This window comes from Benincasa hispida, chromosome 10 (genome assembly GCF_027475165.1).
Source record: "Benincasa hispida cultivar pf3 chromosome 10, pf3_genome.v1.1, whole genome shotgun sequence".
NCBI classification, from domain to species: Eukaryota; Viridiplantae; Streptophyta; class Magnoliopsida; order Cucurbitales; family Cucurbitaceae; genus Benincasa; species Benincasa hispida.
In genome coordinates, this window is record NC_143487.1 from 10572261 (window position 1) to 10589806 (window position 17546).

The 17546-nt window shown below is 31.5% G+C and overlaps 1 protein-coding gene and 1 pseudogene across 1 annotated transcript; one reads left to right on the forward strand and one right to left on the reverse strand.

The window, feature by feature from the left end:
* Window positions 1–11044: 11044 nt before the first annotated feature.
* On the reverse strand, window positions 11045–14832 carry CPN60A (chaperonin-60alpha). Its single transcript, XM_039045792.2, has 8 exons — window positions 14540–14832; window positions 14081–14258; window positions 13743–13864; window positions 13418–13625; window positions 13162–13307; window positions 12748–13054; window positions 12061–12512; window positions 11045–11569 (listed from the first exon to the last, which is right to left on the reverse strand). The coding sequence occupies exons 1-8, from the start codon at window positions 14591–14593 to the stop codon at window positions 11285–11287; spliced, it is 1752 nt and encodes a 583-aa protein (XP_038901720.2). The 5' UTR covers window positions 14594–14832; the 3' UTR covers window positions 11045–11284.
* An 11-nt stretch (window positions 14833–14843) lies between these two features.
* On the forward strand, window positions 14844–17287 carry LOC150033101 (uncharacterized; annotated as a pseudogene).
* The last annotated feature ends 259 nt before the right edge of the window (window positions 17288–17546 follow it).

Below are 17546 nucleotides of genomic sequence, written 5' to 3' on the forward strand. Positions count from 1 at the left end.
TGAGCTATTTGAAGCTTGTAAGTAATTTTTTATGGCCATTTGGATGTTTTTGGGATATTTTGACCTTGAAATATGTAAATATGGGTCTTAAGCTAATTTTAGGATGTTTTAAAATACTTAAGAGTTAAAGGTGTTAAAACCCTAAATTAAGAATATTTTGGAGTAAAATGGAATTCAAGGGATTTTAGTTGAAGTTATGAATTGGTTATGAGTTATTTGGGTTGAATAATTATTTAAGGAGTAACCCTGTACTTGTGATCTAATTTTCAGGCTGAACAGAGATAGGTGAAGCATATAAGCTAAGAGAATAAGCCAGTAACTGTGAGTGACAAAATGTTTTAAAAATGAGTTCTTGAATGTTATCAAAACATGATTTCCTTTGATATGAAATGCTTTCTTGATGCTATGATGATAATGGTTATTTACCTTAAGATTCATCATTTACCTCTTTAAAGGATATAACTTAAGTATGTTTATGAGACTTGAACTTTACTAGCATGATTTAAACCAATATGTTTCTAAAGAAAATTATTTGTTATTCATGCCTATGATATGTTTACAGTATCTGGATGGTTAAACATAGTTTTACAAACTCTTGAATCATATACCCTAATATAAAGACTCTCGATACTCAAGGAGATGAAGGTATGTAGGAAGTTCAGAGAAAGGTTATAGGTCTTTGGGACCAGCCTTGGCACATGCTATTGGACAGGTATGGCAACCCTAGAGGGGGCGAATATGATTTAATTAAACTTTTTCTTAAGGTATACTCAATTTGATCTAATTAGATATTTTTAAATTGAATTAATAAAAACTCTAATTTATGCTAAATAAAAATATTGATAAAAATTATAAAGCAATATACTTAATCAATCTCAACCAACAAAATTAAACAATTAAAATTATATGAAAAATAACTAGGAAAAAGATAGAGAAGAAGACATCGTGAAAGTCGAACCGCTACCTTGCTCTTTTCAATCGAACACATCTACATCCACTTTCCCAAGTGCCTCTTGGGACTTCGATTAAATAATCTTCTTTGACTCTTTCCACGAATGAAAGTCGAACCGCTACCTTGCTCTTTTTAAGGGTTTAAGAGCAAACTCAATCCTTTCTATGGGTTAGGATCTAACCGTTACAATGTTTTGAAACCTTAAATCACACACTAAACTCTCTAAAAAGAGCAGGTACACACGTTTGAGCTCACACACTTTAATCCTCACAATATAAAAATATCTCTTTCAAGATGTAGATGAAAAGAAGAAAACTAAAGCTCGGAGAAAGAGCAATAATGGTGGCTTAATGAGTTAGGGAAAATTGAAAATAATAAAAATTGTTCTATTAATTTAGAGAAGAAGATATGCTTAAATAGAGAAGAAAAATTGTTGAAACCCACATTTAGTTAGAGTCATTCGATCTTGGAAAAGAAAAATCAATGGTGAAGATTTTGAACCTAACTAGTCGTTAGACACAAACAAAAAATAATATAATAATATATATCTTTTAAAATCATTTTTTTTAAAACCCAACAAAACAAGAGTCCACCATTAGTAAAAAACTAGCACACAAACATAAAATAATATTAAATTTATTTTCTTTTTAAATTCATTTTTTAAAAAAAATCGATCCAAAAAATCAAAAGCCAACCATGTGTCAATCCTCCATTGTTCCAAGTGGCACCTTTCAATTGGTTCACTTTGATGAGAAAACTTTTGGCACGTCACCATCTCGGGTATTTTTCCATTACGTTTCTTTTTGCTATATCTTTTTCATCTGAACTCCGATTTGGGTGATTCAAATTGCGTTGGAATCATTGTTTCGAGCTCTATGCAATAGACACTCCAAAATACTCAAATTTTCAATAAATAAAAGTAGATTTGTTATCATCAAAATATTAATTAAAATTAATTAATTTGAGGTTAAGGGAAAAAAAAGCCAACAATCTCCCCTTTTTTATGATGACAAACAAATCAAGAAAAATGAAATCCAAATAGGTATATGATATGAAGTATGTTCTTGATGCATAATTAACACACATAATTTCAATTCACTTGAATACAAAAAAAAAAAAAAAAGAAATATATTCAATAACAACATGCTTTTTCATTTTTCTTATTACCTCTCCTCCTTTTAGAATCAATCAAAAAGGGATAATTAAGAAAAATAAACAATAACATGAAAGTTCTCTGTAAAACATGAACGCATAATTTGCATTTCTTCTCCTATCTACATGCCTTCTAAAAGAAATAGCAAGCAACAACATTGTAAATTCTAGAGACATCATAAAGAATCAAACAAGTTTAGGCTAATTCTATTTAAGACTAATTTCACAAATTTCTCCCCATTTTGAAATCAATTGAATACTCCCTCTTAATAAGGGACAAAAAAAATATGAAATAAATTTTCAAAATATAATTTTAGAAATACAATAACTCCCCCTAAAAGGATAAACAATAAGAATAAGAGAGACACGCATCAATAAACTAATATGAGAATTATTTTCATTCCAATATGAAATTCATATATAAAAGTGTATAACTTCCCCTAAAATTAAGCAATCTCCTTCTAATAGAAATATGTCAATAAAAACGAAGGAGATGAAATCAATAGTGTAAAATTCAAATAATTGAGATACCAAAATATCATATATTATAGCATAAACACCCATTGTTGTAAAACAAATGATACCAAATAATAGCAAAGTCATATTAGCAAATCAATATAAGCATGGAAGCAATACAAATGAATTTGTACTAATTTTTAACAATATGCGATCAGGGATTCAAGAATATAGCAATTTTATGAATACTCTCCCTATGGAAAAGAATTTAACATCTCATCAAAAAAATGATCAATGATCAATTCTTTTTAACATAGGACAAACATCAACACAAAATGATTTTCATTCAACGATGTAAACTATAAAAGATTCATAACTTCATGCTCAAAAGGCATTTAATAAAAACTCTAATCAATTTCATCTAAAGGATAATCAACATATATTAATCATGAAAACAAAGATAATTTTTTGTGAAATTCAACGTCCTTTACCTCAATATTTAAGAAAAAGTACAAGGATAGAGCAAACATCTAACTGACCAAAAAGCCAAATAATAAACAATATGGATAAATGTCAAATAGATAGATATTCAATTATTTTTCATGGGCTTTAAATTCTATATACAATATAATTCAATATAGAAAATATAGACTTTCTAAAACCATTAAGAGATATAATTTTCATAAAGATACCAAAAGCATAATTATCTCGGGAGAGTAAAAAAATAAATGTTACAAAATATGCAATTTTTTTTGTTAGATTCAAACAAACTTTTTAGTTGCTCTAATTTAAATTAATTCCCCAATTTGAAATCCAAACAACTAATTACTTCTTGAAATCATCTACAAAAAAAGCTCAACAAAAAGATTTTGGTACCTATTTCTTGAGTCCTTCATTGTTAGTAAGCAAAGACTTTAGAATCCATTTCAAATTAGTTCCAAAATTACTAACATTCATTTTTTGGCAAATAACAAATATGATATTTATGACCAATTTTTCCACAAGAATAACATACAACATTAGGTAATAATTTACTTTTAACTAGTTGATTTTTCACAATATTTCTATTCAAGTAATTCTGTTAGGAGCATTTTTCAATTTAAACAACTTGGTCTAATATGACCTTTAACTCTACAAAAAAAATGACATACAAGCACAAATTTTGATTTCATATGCATATCTCTAGCATTACCATAATTATGAACACATTTAGCATTATGCATATATTTTGATTTTGCATGAACAGGTTTATGCATAAATTTTAATTTTTCTTGTAAATCTCTAGCATTTTCATATTTATTCACAAATTTTAAATTATGAACACATTTTGGTCTGAAATTTCCCATGCACAAATTTCGAATCACCTTGGGTATGCATAACTTTTTCATGCTTGGGCACAAATTTAACTTTAACAAAATTAAATACATTAGGCAATGCATCTTGAGATATACAAGATTTACTTATGTCAATAATATCTAGTTTTTTGTGCACCAATAGTGAATTCCTTTATAGATTCTTTTGTAGTTACAAGCTCTTTATTAGCAAACAATTCTTTGTCTTTAAACATTAAAAGATTATTTTTCTCATCATTATCACATTCAAGAATTTTAATCTTGTCAATATGAGAAAATTTATCTTTTTCTAAAGAAGTATTGTTAGTTTCCAAATCAATAATTTTATTTTTCAAACTAACAATTTCATCATTTAATTCAAAAGAAAAAAATTCCAATTTCTCATTTTTATTTCTTAAATCATTCAATTCAACCTTTAATTCACATGACAAGATTTGAGCTAATTATTCTCTTTTTCAAAAAAAGTAATTTTATCATTCAAGTCAATTTTCTCATCACAAAAAGAATTATGTAACAATGTGTTATTAGCCCTATTTTTTAAACAAGAATTTTCATCTATCAAAGATTTATTCTCAATAGATACGCCTTGAACTTCTTTGATAATTTCAAATATCTAGAGCTAACTTTTTCTAAATCAAGTTGAACATCTTCAAAAGCATCATACAACTCATCGTAAGAAATGGATTTATGAATTACCTCACTTTCATCGCTCTTATCTCCAAAAACGTTATCCGAATGAGCCATCAAACAAAAGAGGATTGAACACCTTTTCCCTTTTTCTCTTCATGAAACGTTTCTTGATTTTGAGAATTATAATTCTCCTTCACATCAAATAAATCATTAGTAGTACAAGGAGAATTTTCTACACTATACATATTATCAAGAAAATTCCAAATGTCGTATGCGTAATCACAATGTAGAATTGTATCACATAATTTTCTATCTAATGCATAATATATGATATTTACAGCTTTGACATTAAAAGTAAGCAACTCATTATTCACTTGAAATTTTGACAAATCATGCTCACAAACATATACAATGTTAAAATCCATAGCAAGCATAAAAGTTTTCATTTTATTTTTCCATACATCATAATTTCTATTTCTATCAAAGAATGGGGGTCTATCAATTGAATGATCTTCTAAAGTTGTCATAGCTCTAGCACTTAAACTTCTCAAATAATTTTTCAAAATATTAATAAGATACTTTATATATCAAAATAATATTTGAAAAAAATTTACGTAGAAAAACTTCTCACTCTGATACCAATTGTAGGACTGAGAAACTCAGACAATGGGTGTCAATCTATAATGACTTATGAAAACTTTCATCACAAATAAGCAATCGGCTCTGATACCAATTGTTGGACCAGTATGGAAACCCTAGAGGGGGAGGGATGAATGGGGTTTAATTAAACTTTTTCTTAAAGTATGCTCAATTTGATTTAATTATATATTTTTAAATTAAATTAACAAAAACTCTAATTTATGCTAAATAAAAAGATTGATAAAAAAAAAATTATGTAGCAATATACTCAATCAATCTCAACCAACAAAATTAAGCAATTAAAATTAGATGAAAAATAAATAGGAAAGAGGTAGAGAAGAAGACACTGTTTATAGTGGTTTGATCAAACACGACCTACATCCACTTTCCCAAGCGCCTCGGGGGAATTCGATTAAACAATTTCTTTGACTATTTTCAGGGATGAGAGCCAAATCACTACCTTGCTTCTTTTACAAATTCAAGAGCAGACCTGATTCTTTCCACAGGTTAGGATCCAACCGTTACAATGTTTTGAAGCCTTAAATCACACAATAAAATTCTCTAGAAAAAGTGGGTATACAAGTTTGAGCTTATACATTTTAATCCTCACAATATAAAAATATCTCTTTCAAGAAGAAGATGAAAAGAAGAAAATTGAAGTTTGGAGAAAGAGAAACAATGGTGGCTTAATGAGTTAGGGATGACCGAAAATAATAAAAATTATTCTATTAATTTATAAAAGAAGATGTATTTAAATAGAGAAGAAAATTTGTTGAAAACCACATTTAATTAGGGTCATTAGATCTTGGGAAAGAAAAATCAATGATGAAGATTTTGAACCTAACTAGTCGTTAGACATAAATAAAAAATAATATAATAATATACATTCTTTTAAAATCATTTCTTTTAAATAAAACCCAACAAAAAACATGAGTCCACCATTTGTCAAAAACTAGTCTTTAGACACAAATATAAAATAATATTAAATTTATTTCCTTTTAAATTCATTTCTTTTTTAAAATCAATCCAAAAATCAAAAGTCCACCATTGCTCCAAGTGGCACCTTTCAATTGGTCCACTTTGATGAGAAAACTTTTGTCACATCACCATTTCGGATATTTTTCCATTACGTTTCTTTTTGCTATATCTTCTTCATCCAAACTCCGATTTGGACGATTCAAATTGCATTGGAATCGTTATTCCGAGATCTACGTAATAGATACTTCAAAATACTCAAATTGTCAATAAATAAAAATAAATTTGTTATCATCAAAATATTAATAAATTAATTAATTAAAATTAATTAATTTGAGGTTAATGATAAAAAAGCCAACGCACATGGACTTTGGGTTGTGTGCAAGAATGTTTGGCCTTTTAGGGGTATTTTTATATGCATGTATGAGAGTTATCAACGCTGATTGTATTAATATTACTCTACATCAACTAAGTTATCGACGTTGAGTGTATCGAACTCAATCTGTCTCAACTAAGACTTAGGGTACAAGTTTATGAATTGTTTATGAACAATGAGATTTACAAGTTTTGCGTATGTATTATGGATTATGAAATTTACAAGCATGATATTTAATGTTTCAAGGTTTTTCTATTATTCCTAGTTTGATATTACGAAAATGATTTATGATGTTGTTGGTTTTGCTAAGCCAGTTAATTTTCAAGCATATTTATAAGCTCTGAGTTCTAAAAACCTATTCTTGGTTTTTCATTGACTAGTAGTGTTTCCAAGCATGTTTATACTTAACTAGTCACTCACTGGGCTTCCTTACTCATTTTTTAAAATGTTTTCTTTCCCAGGTAGCGAACAAATTCCCAATACTTAGCCTACTGCGGATAATCTACCACATCTTCAGTTTACCAGATAGATCAGAGGCTTTCTAGGTCTTAATTATGTACTTTGTTTGACTCAGTGTGTTGTACGTATTGGTTAAGAATGAAAGGTTATATATGTGTTTGTAAATATTTCTGTATGTTGGGCCCAAGTATGTAACGAATTTTTTTATTTCCTACTGGCTTAAGAAGTGAGATGGATTTTATAATTATTAGATCATCAGGTCAAATAGATGAACAGGTTTAACAAGAAACAAGTGGGCAGTAGATATCATAAAAGGGTTGGCATTTGCTGTCTTCACATCCCTTCCTAGGTTAAGAGTCAATTCGAGAGGAGATGTGACAAGTTGATATCAACAATTAATTTTCCTATTTAATTTGAACAATTTAAATTAATCCAAAAATTAATTTATTCTTGTTTTACCCTTAGTAAGCTAGCAACAGAACCTTATGGACCTAAATGTTAGAAACTTCAATGCTACGAGATGAATTAATTGAACTCTTTAATTTCATTAATCAACTTTCATTAACTGCAGGTCACTCAATTAAAGACCAACAGTTACACTAAATATATTTATGTGTCCATAGATATAACCAAACAATAGTAAGTCGACCATTCACAAATCGTTCGTAATTACAGTTGGGTCAATTACCGTCCTACCCCTAATGAACAAACAACTTATAGTCCAACTATAAATTAATCCCTCTCGGGCTAGTAAGGGGGTGAAGCCTTAATGTTCAAGTCCTAGAATCCGCTCTTAAGGGAAAAATTCATCTACTTACCCTAAAGATGGGAAGCAGTGAATTTCATCTTATGTAACTATGTTTTCAACTTCTTACTCGGACAAACCCCCAAAATGGTAGGCTTATTAAGTTGGCAAATCTGGCCACTCTCACCCATAGACAAGAGTTCATCACTCACTCAGGCTTAAGGTCAAGTCACTTATGGTCATCCTATGAAATGTTAATCTCTTTACTTAACGGCGTTATAAAGAGAGACTAATCATTTCCCAGTTCGGTCTTATACAAAATCTTTGTATAGGATACCCCTACTCTCATGTCTTCACATAAACAATTAGGATCAAATCATTTGTAACACTTTACAACTCTTGTAATACTTACAAAATGGGTCATATTCGTAGTGTCACCAGAATAAGGCACCTAACCTTATCTATATACTACAGACCATTTAGGTTATTACTTAAAACGATCCACTTGTATGTCAATCACATACATGTTTAAGTTACATAAAATAACCTTAAATCTTAGGTTATCTGATTGAGTTACACAAGTCTAAATGTCAAATAAAATAACTTAGAGACTAATGTCATTAGAGCTAATTTCATAGTTGAAATTTATGATATAGGAAAAATTATTCCATGATTAATTTCTGTGTTAGATAACGTTATTTTTGTGTAAAACTTTATTTACATTAAAATTAATGAGTATATGAAAATTTGTACAATGTTTTTCTTTTTTAAGTTAAAATTAGCTAGTAAATTAAGGGTAAAAATTGCAATATTGCATCAAATTTATAGTCCAACTTGATGAAATTAAAATTTTATGGTTTAAATTGATACAACTTTACAAATTTGGAGGTTAGAGAGACCTTTTGAAAAAGTTTCTAGTACGGTTATATATAAAATTTTACATACTATCTCTATTTATTGTTTGTCACAAAAGTAGCATTTAAGAATCATATGGGTCCAGGAAATAAAAGAATATATTAATTCATCGTTTGATGACATGTAGGAGTGTACATGAGCTGGGTTGGTTCGGGTTGGGTCACCGATTTTTTTAAATTTTGAATTTTGATTGTCGTATTCTTTTTTTTTTTAACACACACACATACATATATATATAGTCGGGGTCAGGTCGGGGTTGGGTAAATCCGATCCTAAACGGGGTAACTCGAGACCTGACCCGAAATTTAATCTTTTAATATATTTTAACCCAACCCAACCCTTACAATTTGGGTTGGATAGTCCGGATTGGTCGGGTGGGTTATCGAGCTTTTTGAATTCCCCTAATGACATGTCAAATAATAAAGAGAATTTTTCTTGTATTATGAAAGTACTATACTCCCATTGTCTACACTATATATTTGTTTTCATAAATAATTGTGAACCCCACATTAACAAATAAGTAGACGTAGTATAGAAAATTTCATTAAGGTGGTATGGAAATTTTCTCTCTCTCTATTTACGTGTCCCGTCAATGCAAGGAAAAAATATTTTCCCACAATATGGAAACTTTTATGTGACCCACCCTTGTCCTTTTTTTTTTATTAGTTTGAATGACACGTGCAAATGAATGAGCTGCCTAAGTTTGACACCAAGAAGTAAAGGTGCTGTGGTGGAAAGCAAAGGTAAGCTACCTGCATTTTACGACTTTTTCACCCCTTCTCTCTCTTTCCATTCTTTTGTTTAAACGAAGAACATGAATTTGCTTTTTATTCCACATTTTCTTCACGAGCTCCACTTTATTATTATTATCTTTTATGAAATTTCAATGCGCAAATTTTCTTTCTATTGTAAAATATTAATTGGTATTTGGAATCTAGGGGGAAAAGAGGAAGGAAAGAGAGCTTTAGGAACAAATTCGGGTTTGAAAACTTCCAATTTTCGCCAAAAGTGGGAAACAGGAGAAAGCAAACGAGAGAAAGAAGGCGTCCTATTCACACAATTCTTTAATGAAAAATATGGTACGGAGTGCATTTTAAACTACATCCATCTTAAAATATGATGATAATTATAATTATACACTCAAACTTACAAGAGTTAAAATTAGATCCTTAAACTCACTCTTTATAGAAAGAGAACTTCCCAAATAGAAAAACCTAAACTCTCAAACTTATACTTGTGTTACAGGGGTGATTTTTTATACCAAACTCAGTTGTTTAGGTTGTAAATTTCTTCAATCAAATAACTCTTATCAAAAAAAATTAACCCAACCTATCTTTTTAAAAAAATAAACCCAACTCAATCCAACCATGAAATATTTGAGATGGATTGATTCAGGTTACTCGGTTTATTTATTAAAATTTTTATTCTAGAAAGAAGTAAGATATTGTTAAAATCTGATTTAATTGTTTTCATATATTGAACCAAAATTAAAAACTCAACTTCAATTCCTTTCGTTAAAAAACTATTTTTAAGAATGGTTGAAAAATAAATTATTCAAAACGTAAAGAAATTAAACTAAAATAAAGCAATATATATATAATTGTATTATAAATATAAAAAAATATCTTTTAAAGTTAATGATAAGTTCGAATTGATTTAGTTATTTAGATGTATCCATAGACCAATTCATTCCATAAAATTTATATTTGTTTGAACCCAAACCAACCTAAATGAATTAATAACCTAATCTAAATTGCACGAATTGAATTAGATTGATCGATTTTTTCAGATCATTGAATTTTTTAAACACCCCTATTTGTTACACTGAGTGATCCCAATTTTTCATTTTAATACCTAAATAAGTTTGAGAACTCTGATTTTACCATTCAAAATGTGAAGGTATAATTATACGAATCGATAACTTCTTTTCTTTTTTCACCGTGAAAATAGAAAGCCTACGAATAGGAAATAGTATTGCTCTTATTTAATTTTAAAAAATCAAACAACACGTGTTATCATTGTTACCTTACAATCCTTTCACCGGAGAATCGATTTCGACAATTCCATCATTGCGGAATTCATCATAGAAAGATTCTAATATTCTTAAAAAGCTATTTAATGGAACTATAGAATGCCTTACTTTATCTGAAAACCCACAACTAATTGGAAAGGACAACTTAATTTGATGTGATCGCTTCAATCCTTTTCAGAAAAGGAAACTGATTCTGTGTCAATCTAAAAGATCGGGACCCGTTTACTTTAATTTTTCTATTCACATTTAGCCGTCTAGTTTAGTCAAAGCCCTAGCTAAGGATCATTTTAACCCATGAAATCAGACCCTAGATACTATATAGTCCAAACGGCAAAAGAAATAAGGTTAAAATTGAGGGCAATTCATCAAAACTAATTTCTTTTCAATGAAAACTCGTAAAAGTCAGATCCAATTGATTCAGTAATCTTACAATATCAAATGGAAGTTTCGGGAACCTTACAAAAAAGTGCATTCACATATCAGCGTTACCATCGTCCTCTTATTGTCTTGCTGTCTGTTTCCGATGAATGCACGCCGCCAGAAGCTCATGTTGTCGAGATGATTTATGTCCTACAAAAGGAAGATGAAGAATTCTCAGAAATTAAATGGTAAGGCCTTGTGGAGCAGCGACGGGGGCCTTGGGCTTGGGCTTTTCAACTACAATAGCCTGTGTGGTTAGGACCATTCCAGCAACTGAAGCTGCATTCTGTAAGGCACATCTGGTCACCTTGGCTGGGTCAATAACACCGGCCTCAACAAGATTCTCGTACTTGTCTGTCATTGCATTGTAACCGATTTCCCACGCACTCGATTTGACCTTCTCCACCACTACTTCCCCTTCAATTCCAGCATTTTGGGCAATTAAGGATGCTGGTGCTACCAAAGCCTGCTTTCAAAAAGATTAATGTTAACAACAAATTTCTAATGTTTTTGTTAAATCACCTATTGACCGAAAAGCTTAGGTTAAATTTTATATTGTAGCGTCTAACACTCTCCTTAAATATATAAAAGACCAAACAAATGGAAATTAGTATTAATTAAGAAAGAAATAACATTACAAGTGTTTGAATACAAAACCTCCTAAACCACATGCTTTAATACCATGTTAAAATCACCGATTGACCCACTATTGGTAGAATACTCTCCCTCCCTCACTTGTGAGCTTGAAATAAGTAGAAGACCCAACCAAGTAGAAATTAATATCAATTGAGAAAAAAAAAATAATATTTCAGGATTTTGAGCACAAGATCTCCAACCATATTAATTGAGTGAAAGCAAATTTAAATATTGTATCATCTATCAACCACTTAGAAATGATGACAATGAAGGTCTAACAATCTCATAAAGTTTAAATTCCAATATTAAGGAGTTGGTTACCTTTTGGATAATATCGGCACCTAGCTTCTCTTCCGGATCTTCAAGCTTGTCCTTGATCGCAGGAACAAGAGTTGAGAGATGGACCAGTGCAGCACCACCACCAGGGACAATCCCTTCCTCTATGGCAGCGAAAGTTGCATTCTTTGCATCTTCAATACGGAGCTTCCTGTCCTCAAGTTCAGTCTCTGTCGCAGCTCCTACCTTAATGACAGCAACACCACCAGATAATTTGGCAATTCTTTCAGCCAGTTTCTCTGTGTCATAAACAGAATCCGTCTCAGCCAATTCCTTCTTTAGCTGTGCAATCCTCGCTTGTAGCTCATCTTTTGAAGCAGCGTCAGCAATGATTGTAGTGGTGTCCTTAGAGATGGTCACTTTCCGGGCCAAACCCAGCTGTTCAATTGTAGTATTTTCTACAAGCAATCCAAGATCATTGGCTTGAAACTCAGCACCTAAAACAATAAAATAACAAGGAAAATGTTAGCCATTCTCTTCGCATCAAGATATAAGCAGACAGGATTTACAAAAATAACTCTCCCTTCTGACCCTTCCATTAAATAATAGAACACAACGTAGTTGGATGTGAGAGAAAATTCATGTATACAAAGGGAAAAAAGTGTTCAACTTTGCATTAAACAAGCATTTAAACAACCGAAGCATGTAATTACCCAGAATAACTTAGAATACCTGTCAAAATGGCAATATCTTGAAGCATGGCCTTTCTCCTTTCCCCAAAGCCTGGAGCTTTAATGGCAGCAACATTTAGAATACCCCGCAACTTGTTCACAACAAGGGTAGCCAAAGCCTCACCAGTGACATCCTCTGCAATGATAAGCAAAGGAGCTCTCAATTGTGTGGTTTTTTCCAATATAGGAATTATATCCTTTATAGCTGAAATTTTCTGATCTGTAATCAACACTCGTGCATTCTCAAATTCAGCAATTAACTTTTCAGGGTTTGTGACAAATTGAGGAGAAATATAGCCTCTGTCAATCTGCAACATAGAAACAAAAAATGAAGATATAGAGTCAACTTAAAGCATGCACGAATGACTTGGATTTAAACTAAGAAAGATATTATAGTAGAGACAAAAGTACACACCGCCATCCCTTCTTCAACTTCAACAGTGGTCTCAAAGGAAGATGATGACTCAATGGATAAGACACCATCAGGACCCACTTTCTCAATGGCATCAGCGATCATCAACCCTATAAGCTCGTCATTTCCAGCAGAAATAGAAGCAACAGCTACACGGAATTTAAACAACACATAGATCATCAATGGATGGAAAAAGATCATATTGGTGAACAAGAAATTCCACATTAAGGCAATTCGGGATATGGAAAGCAATCAATACCTTTGATATCATCTCTGCCTTCTATAGCCCTGGCCTTCTTCTCAAGCTCTTCAATCAATCCTTGCACGGTCTTGTCAATTCCTCTCTTCAGTGATACTGGATTTGCTCCAGAAGTAACATTGAGAAGGCCTAGTTTGATAATTTCCCTAGCGAGGACTGAGGCAGTTGTCGTCCCATCACCAGCTGAATCATTAGTTTTACTTGCGACCTTAATGACAAATAGAATACTTGTCAACGCAATAGAAAAGCTTACGGCACTTCAATAACAGATCAAATATAGGCCACACTCTTATATAAGAGAAAGGTCGAAGTATAAAAGACCAACCTCTCTAATTAGAGCTGCACCAGCATTTTCCATGGGATCAGGCAACTCAATTGCCCGAGCAATTGTCACACCATCGTTAACTACTTTGGGGCTGCCGAACTCATCCAGCACCACATTCCTCCCTTCAAATACAAAGATCACAACAAGTTGAGAATTATGTGGTGAACACAAATTTCTCAACAGAAGCAAAACATGAAAGGAATCTATTTCAATATCTACAAATGGGCTGAACATATCCTGTAAGAATTTCAATAGCAGAACAAAACAACGACGTCTTCACAAACAAAATTCAATACTGACTAATTCATAAATAAATCATGAAAAAACCAGGAAGTTACCCCTAGGTCCAAGAGTCAAACCGACTGCATTAGCAAGCTTATCAATTCCAGACTGAAGTGCAGTCCTAGAACTCTGGTCAAACGCTATCTCCTTTGCAGTAGCTCTAACAACAAACCTATTACCAGCCTGTCTGTAATTTACTCTGTTTCTCTGCGTTTGATTCACCTTCCTCAAGCTCTGCAACATTAGATAAATGCAACGTAAGCTACTGGAAATGCTACATAAGTATAATCGGTCACTCTCAGTTCATTATGATAACAAAGTCCACAAAATTTCTGCATAGAATGCCAATTACATAGCTCAGATAGTTCACATACGGCACAAAACAGAGCAGTATACAATCCCAACCACTAGAATCTACGAATCATCATTTCCAAAGATGAATTATAAAGAATACTGGAAGGGGAGCAATGAACAAGGAAGAAATGGTGGGGGGGGAAAGAAAATGAAAGTACTACCTTATGAGAAGAACATAGAATGGAAGCCGAAGAAAGAGCATTAGCAGACGCCATACTCAGGCAGCGGAGGTCGGAGGGTTTTAGTTCCGGTAGAGCCTTGGTGGGTTTTGGGATAAGGTGTGGGTAAAGCAAAGAGCTGAATGTAAGAGTTTAGGGTTTGATTTTTATCGTGGGATTGGAGGTTCCAGAAGATTCTTCTTCTTCCAGAACCGTTGAGGCTATTCCTCCAGGATTTGTTTGCGTTTGGTTACGTTACGGCCCAAATGCGATTTCAACAAGAAAATGTTCGGTGCAGTGCGCACTCATGGCGCTGTTTAGGCTTTCAATGGTTTTTCTTGCTAAAGTGCGCCTCAGATCGCAAGCGTTTTGTAGTCCAAATATGGGCCTATTGGGTTTTGGGTTCGTTTCGCCAAAATCCATTTTAGCTCAATAGAATATGGGCCTTTCGGACTTTCAATATAATTAACTGATCCATTAATTAGGGTGGCTTGCAAACACAACCTTTTGGGTCAAACTAATTGTAAATATAGCTTTAACCAAAAAGTTTATAAATGTGGCCAAATTTGAGTCCAATCCATACGAAAAAGACTAAAAGGTCCATGAAAATGTAATAAGGCCAAGATCCATGATCAAATCCTGCCAGATTCTTCTTCCAAAAACAATCGACGATTTGCATCCATCGACGATTTAGCTTTCCATCCATCGGTAGTTGTTTAGTTTCTTCCCTTTTTTGTTTGAAAAATCCTATCTTTTTTGTTTGAAAAATCCTAACCTCATCGATCTTCTTCAAACGGCGATGCCAAAACCCTAACATCTTCTAATCGAAAAATCCCTAACGTCTTCCTTTAACATTCGTCATCGACGACAATCTGCTTCCAGTGCATTCGCTTCCATTTTCATTCATCCATCAAATATCGAAGGGGAGAATCAATCAATACTTGTAAAATAACATTGAAATCGACCGCAAAATCACATTGAAAGGTAAGAAAAAGCGTAGTTTCATGACTATTTTTTCTTTTTTGTTGTTAGTTGATTGATTATTATTTGTGTATTTTAAACTTCAAATGTGTTTTTGTTTGAGGTCTATCAGTAATAGATTTCTGTCACCAATAAACTTAAAGAATATTGAATTTGTTTTTTGTTTTCCATGAAAGGTAAGTAAATGCATAGGTTCACTGTTTTTTCTTTGGTGTTATTAATTAGAGTCTATCAATGATAAGCTATCACTGATATACTTAATGGATGTTGAATTGATTTTCATGCAACGTAAGTAAATGCATAATTCCACTACTGTTTATCTTTTTCTTGTTGTTGATTAGAGTCTGCTATGAAGTAACTGCATAATTTCACTGATGTTTGTTTATTATTATTTTTTTGTTGATTAGATTATGTTATTGATAGGTTTCTATCATTGATAGACTTGAAGCATGTTGGATTTATTTTTCATGAAAAGTAAGAAAAATTGTAGTTTCATTTCTGTTAGTTGTTGTTTAGACTTCAAATATGTTGTTGATTAGAGTCTATCTGTGGTAAGTTTTTATCAACAATAGACTTGAAGTGATGAAGTCTATCAGTGATAAGGTTATCACTTATAGATTTCAACACTTCAAGTCTATCGATGATAAAAGCTTTATCACTGATAGACTTCACTACTTCAAGTCTATCAGTCATCAACTCTATCACTGATAAGAAGTGTTTAGTTTGTTGACTAAAGTGTTTATTACTATTTTAATATATTAATAAGTGAAAAACAATTATGGAATGTGAACAACAAAAAATGGGGGGTAAAAAGAACCTTAAAACTTGAAGAATCATCAAGCAAAAAAGAAAAAGGTGAAAAAATAGAAGGTATTCACTATTTAGTATATATTTATTTCTAAGTTGTACTTTAGAATATTTATAACATGTGTTTTCTTTTTTTTTTATTTAAATAGGCAAAAGAAATTCCTAAAAAAAGTTGGAATTTCACTTTGAAAGTCATAGCTTATGTCAAGCTAGAAGTAATAGACCATATCATTAACGACTTAGATTCTACATGTCTATCTTTATTTAAGGAAGGACCGCTTGGGCATTTGCTAGGTTTAAAAATGTCCAAAATACTTTTACAACTTCTAGCATATTTGATTAGAAGACAATATGTCTTTACTGATAGCAATGTTCTCCTTTTCAACATTGAAGGTAACATTGTAGAATTTGGGCTGAGGAATTTTTGTTTGATTACAAGATTAAATTGTGATTAATACCCTATTGAGGATGTTTTAGATGAAAATGAAGAAAATGATTTAGAAATTAGACAAGCATTTTTTAGAAATGATATTAGCATCACTAGAGAAAATCTTAAGAGTGCATTTCACTATTTTATTGGTCATTGAAGTGATGAAAGAAAAATAGCAAAACTTGTCAATCTTTATTTGCTAGAAAACTTGTTGTCCAAAACAGCCTCATAATTGTGTGGATTGGAAGTATGTAAAGATGTTAAATAATGAGGAAAAATTTAGGAATTATCCATGGGGAAAACTATCTTATAGAAATCTATTCAGAGTAAAAATAAAACCAGTTGCCTATCTGCAAAGCTTCCCCAGAGTTTTAACTTATTGGGCATATGAAATACTTCCTAAACTTTCCGAAGGGTTCACAAAAAGAATAAGAAATGGTTTTCCAAAAATCTTGAATTGGAAAACAACAAAACAACCAAATTTGCAAGATCTTAATGACAACGTCTTCTCAAAACAAAATGTAAGTTTCTAATTTTTTTTCATCATTAATTATGATACAAGTCTATCAATGATATTGGTCTATCGGTGATAGACAAATATTAGTGGTAGAAGTATTCTATCTATTGAAAAACTCAAATAACTATAGGGAAGGAGTCTATCAGTGACATAGTTTATCAATGATAGACTAATATTACAGCATATATCACAGCTAGATGGACCATATCAATAGGAACTATGGAGAACTTAAACATAATATTTAATTAGCACTTTATACAGAATACCTTCTTTTT

Coding starts and splice junctions, on each gene's coding strand:
- CPN60A (XM_039045792.2), bottom strand. CDS start 14,593: ATGGCGTCTGCTAATGCTCTTTCTTCGGCTTCCATTCTATGTTCTTCT. Junction 14,259..14,539: donor TTCTATGTTCTTCTCATAAG/GTAGTACTTTCA, acceptor CTAATGTTGCAG/AGCTTGAGGAAGGTGAATCA. Junction 13,055..13,161: donor AAGTTGAAGAAGGGATGGCG/GTGTGTACTTTT, acceptor TCTATGTTGCAG/ATTGACAGAGGCTATATTTC.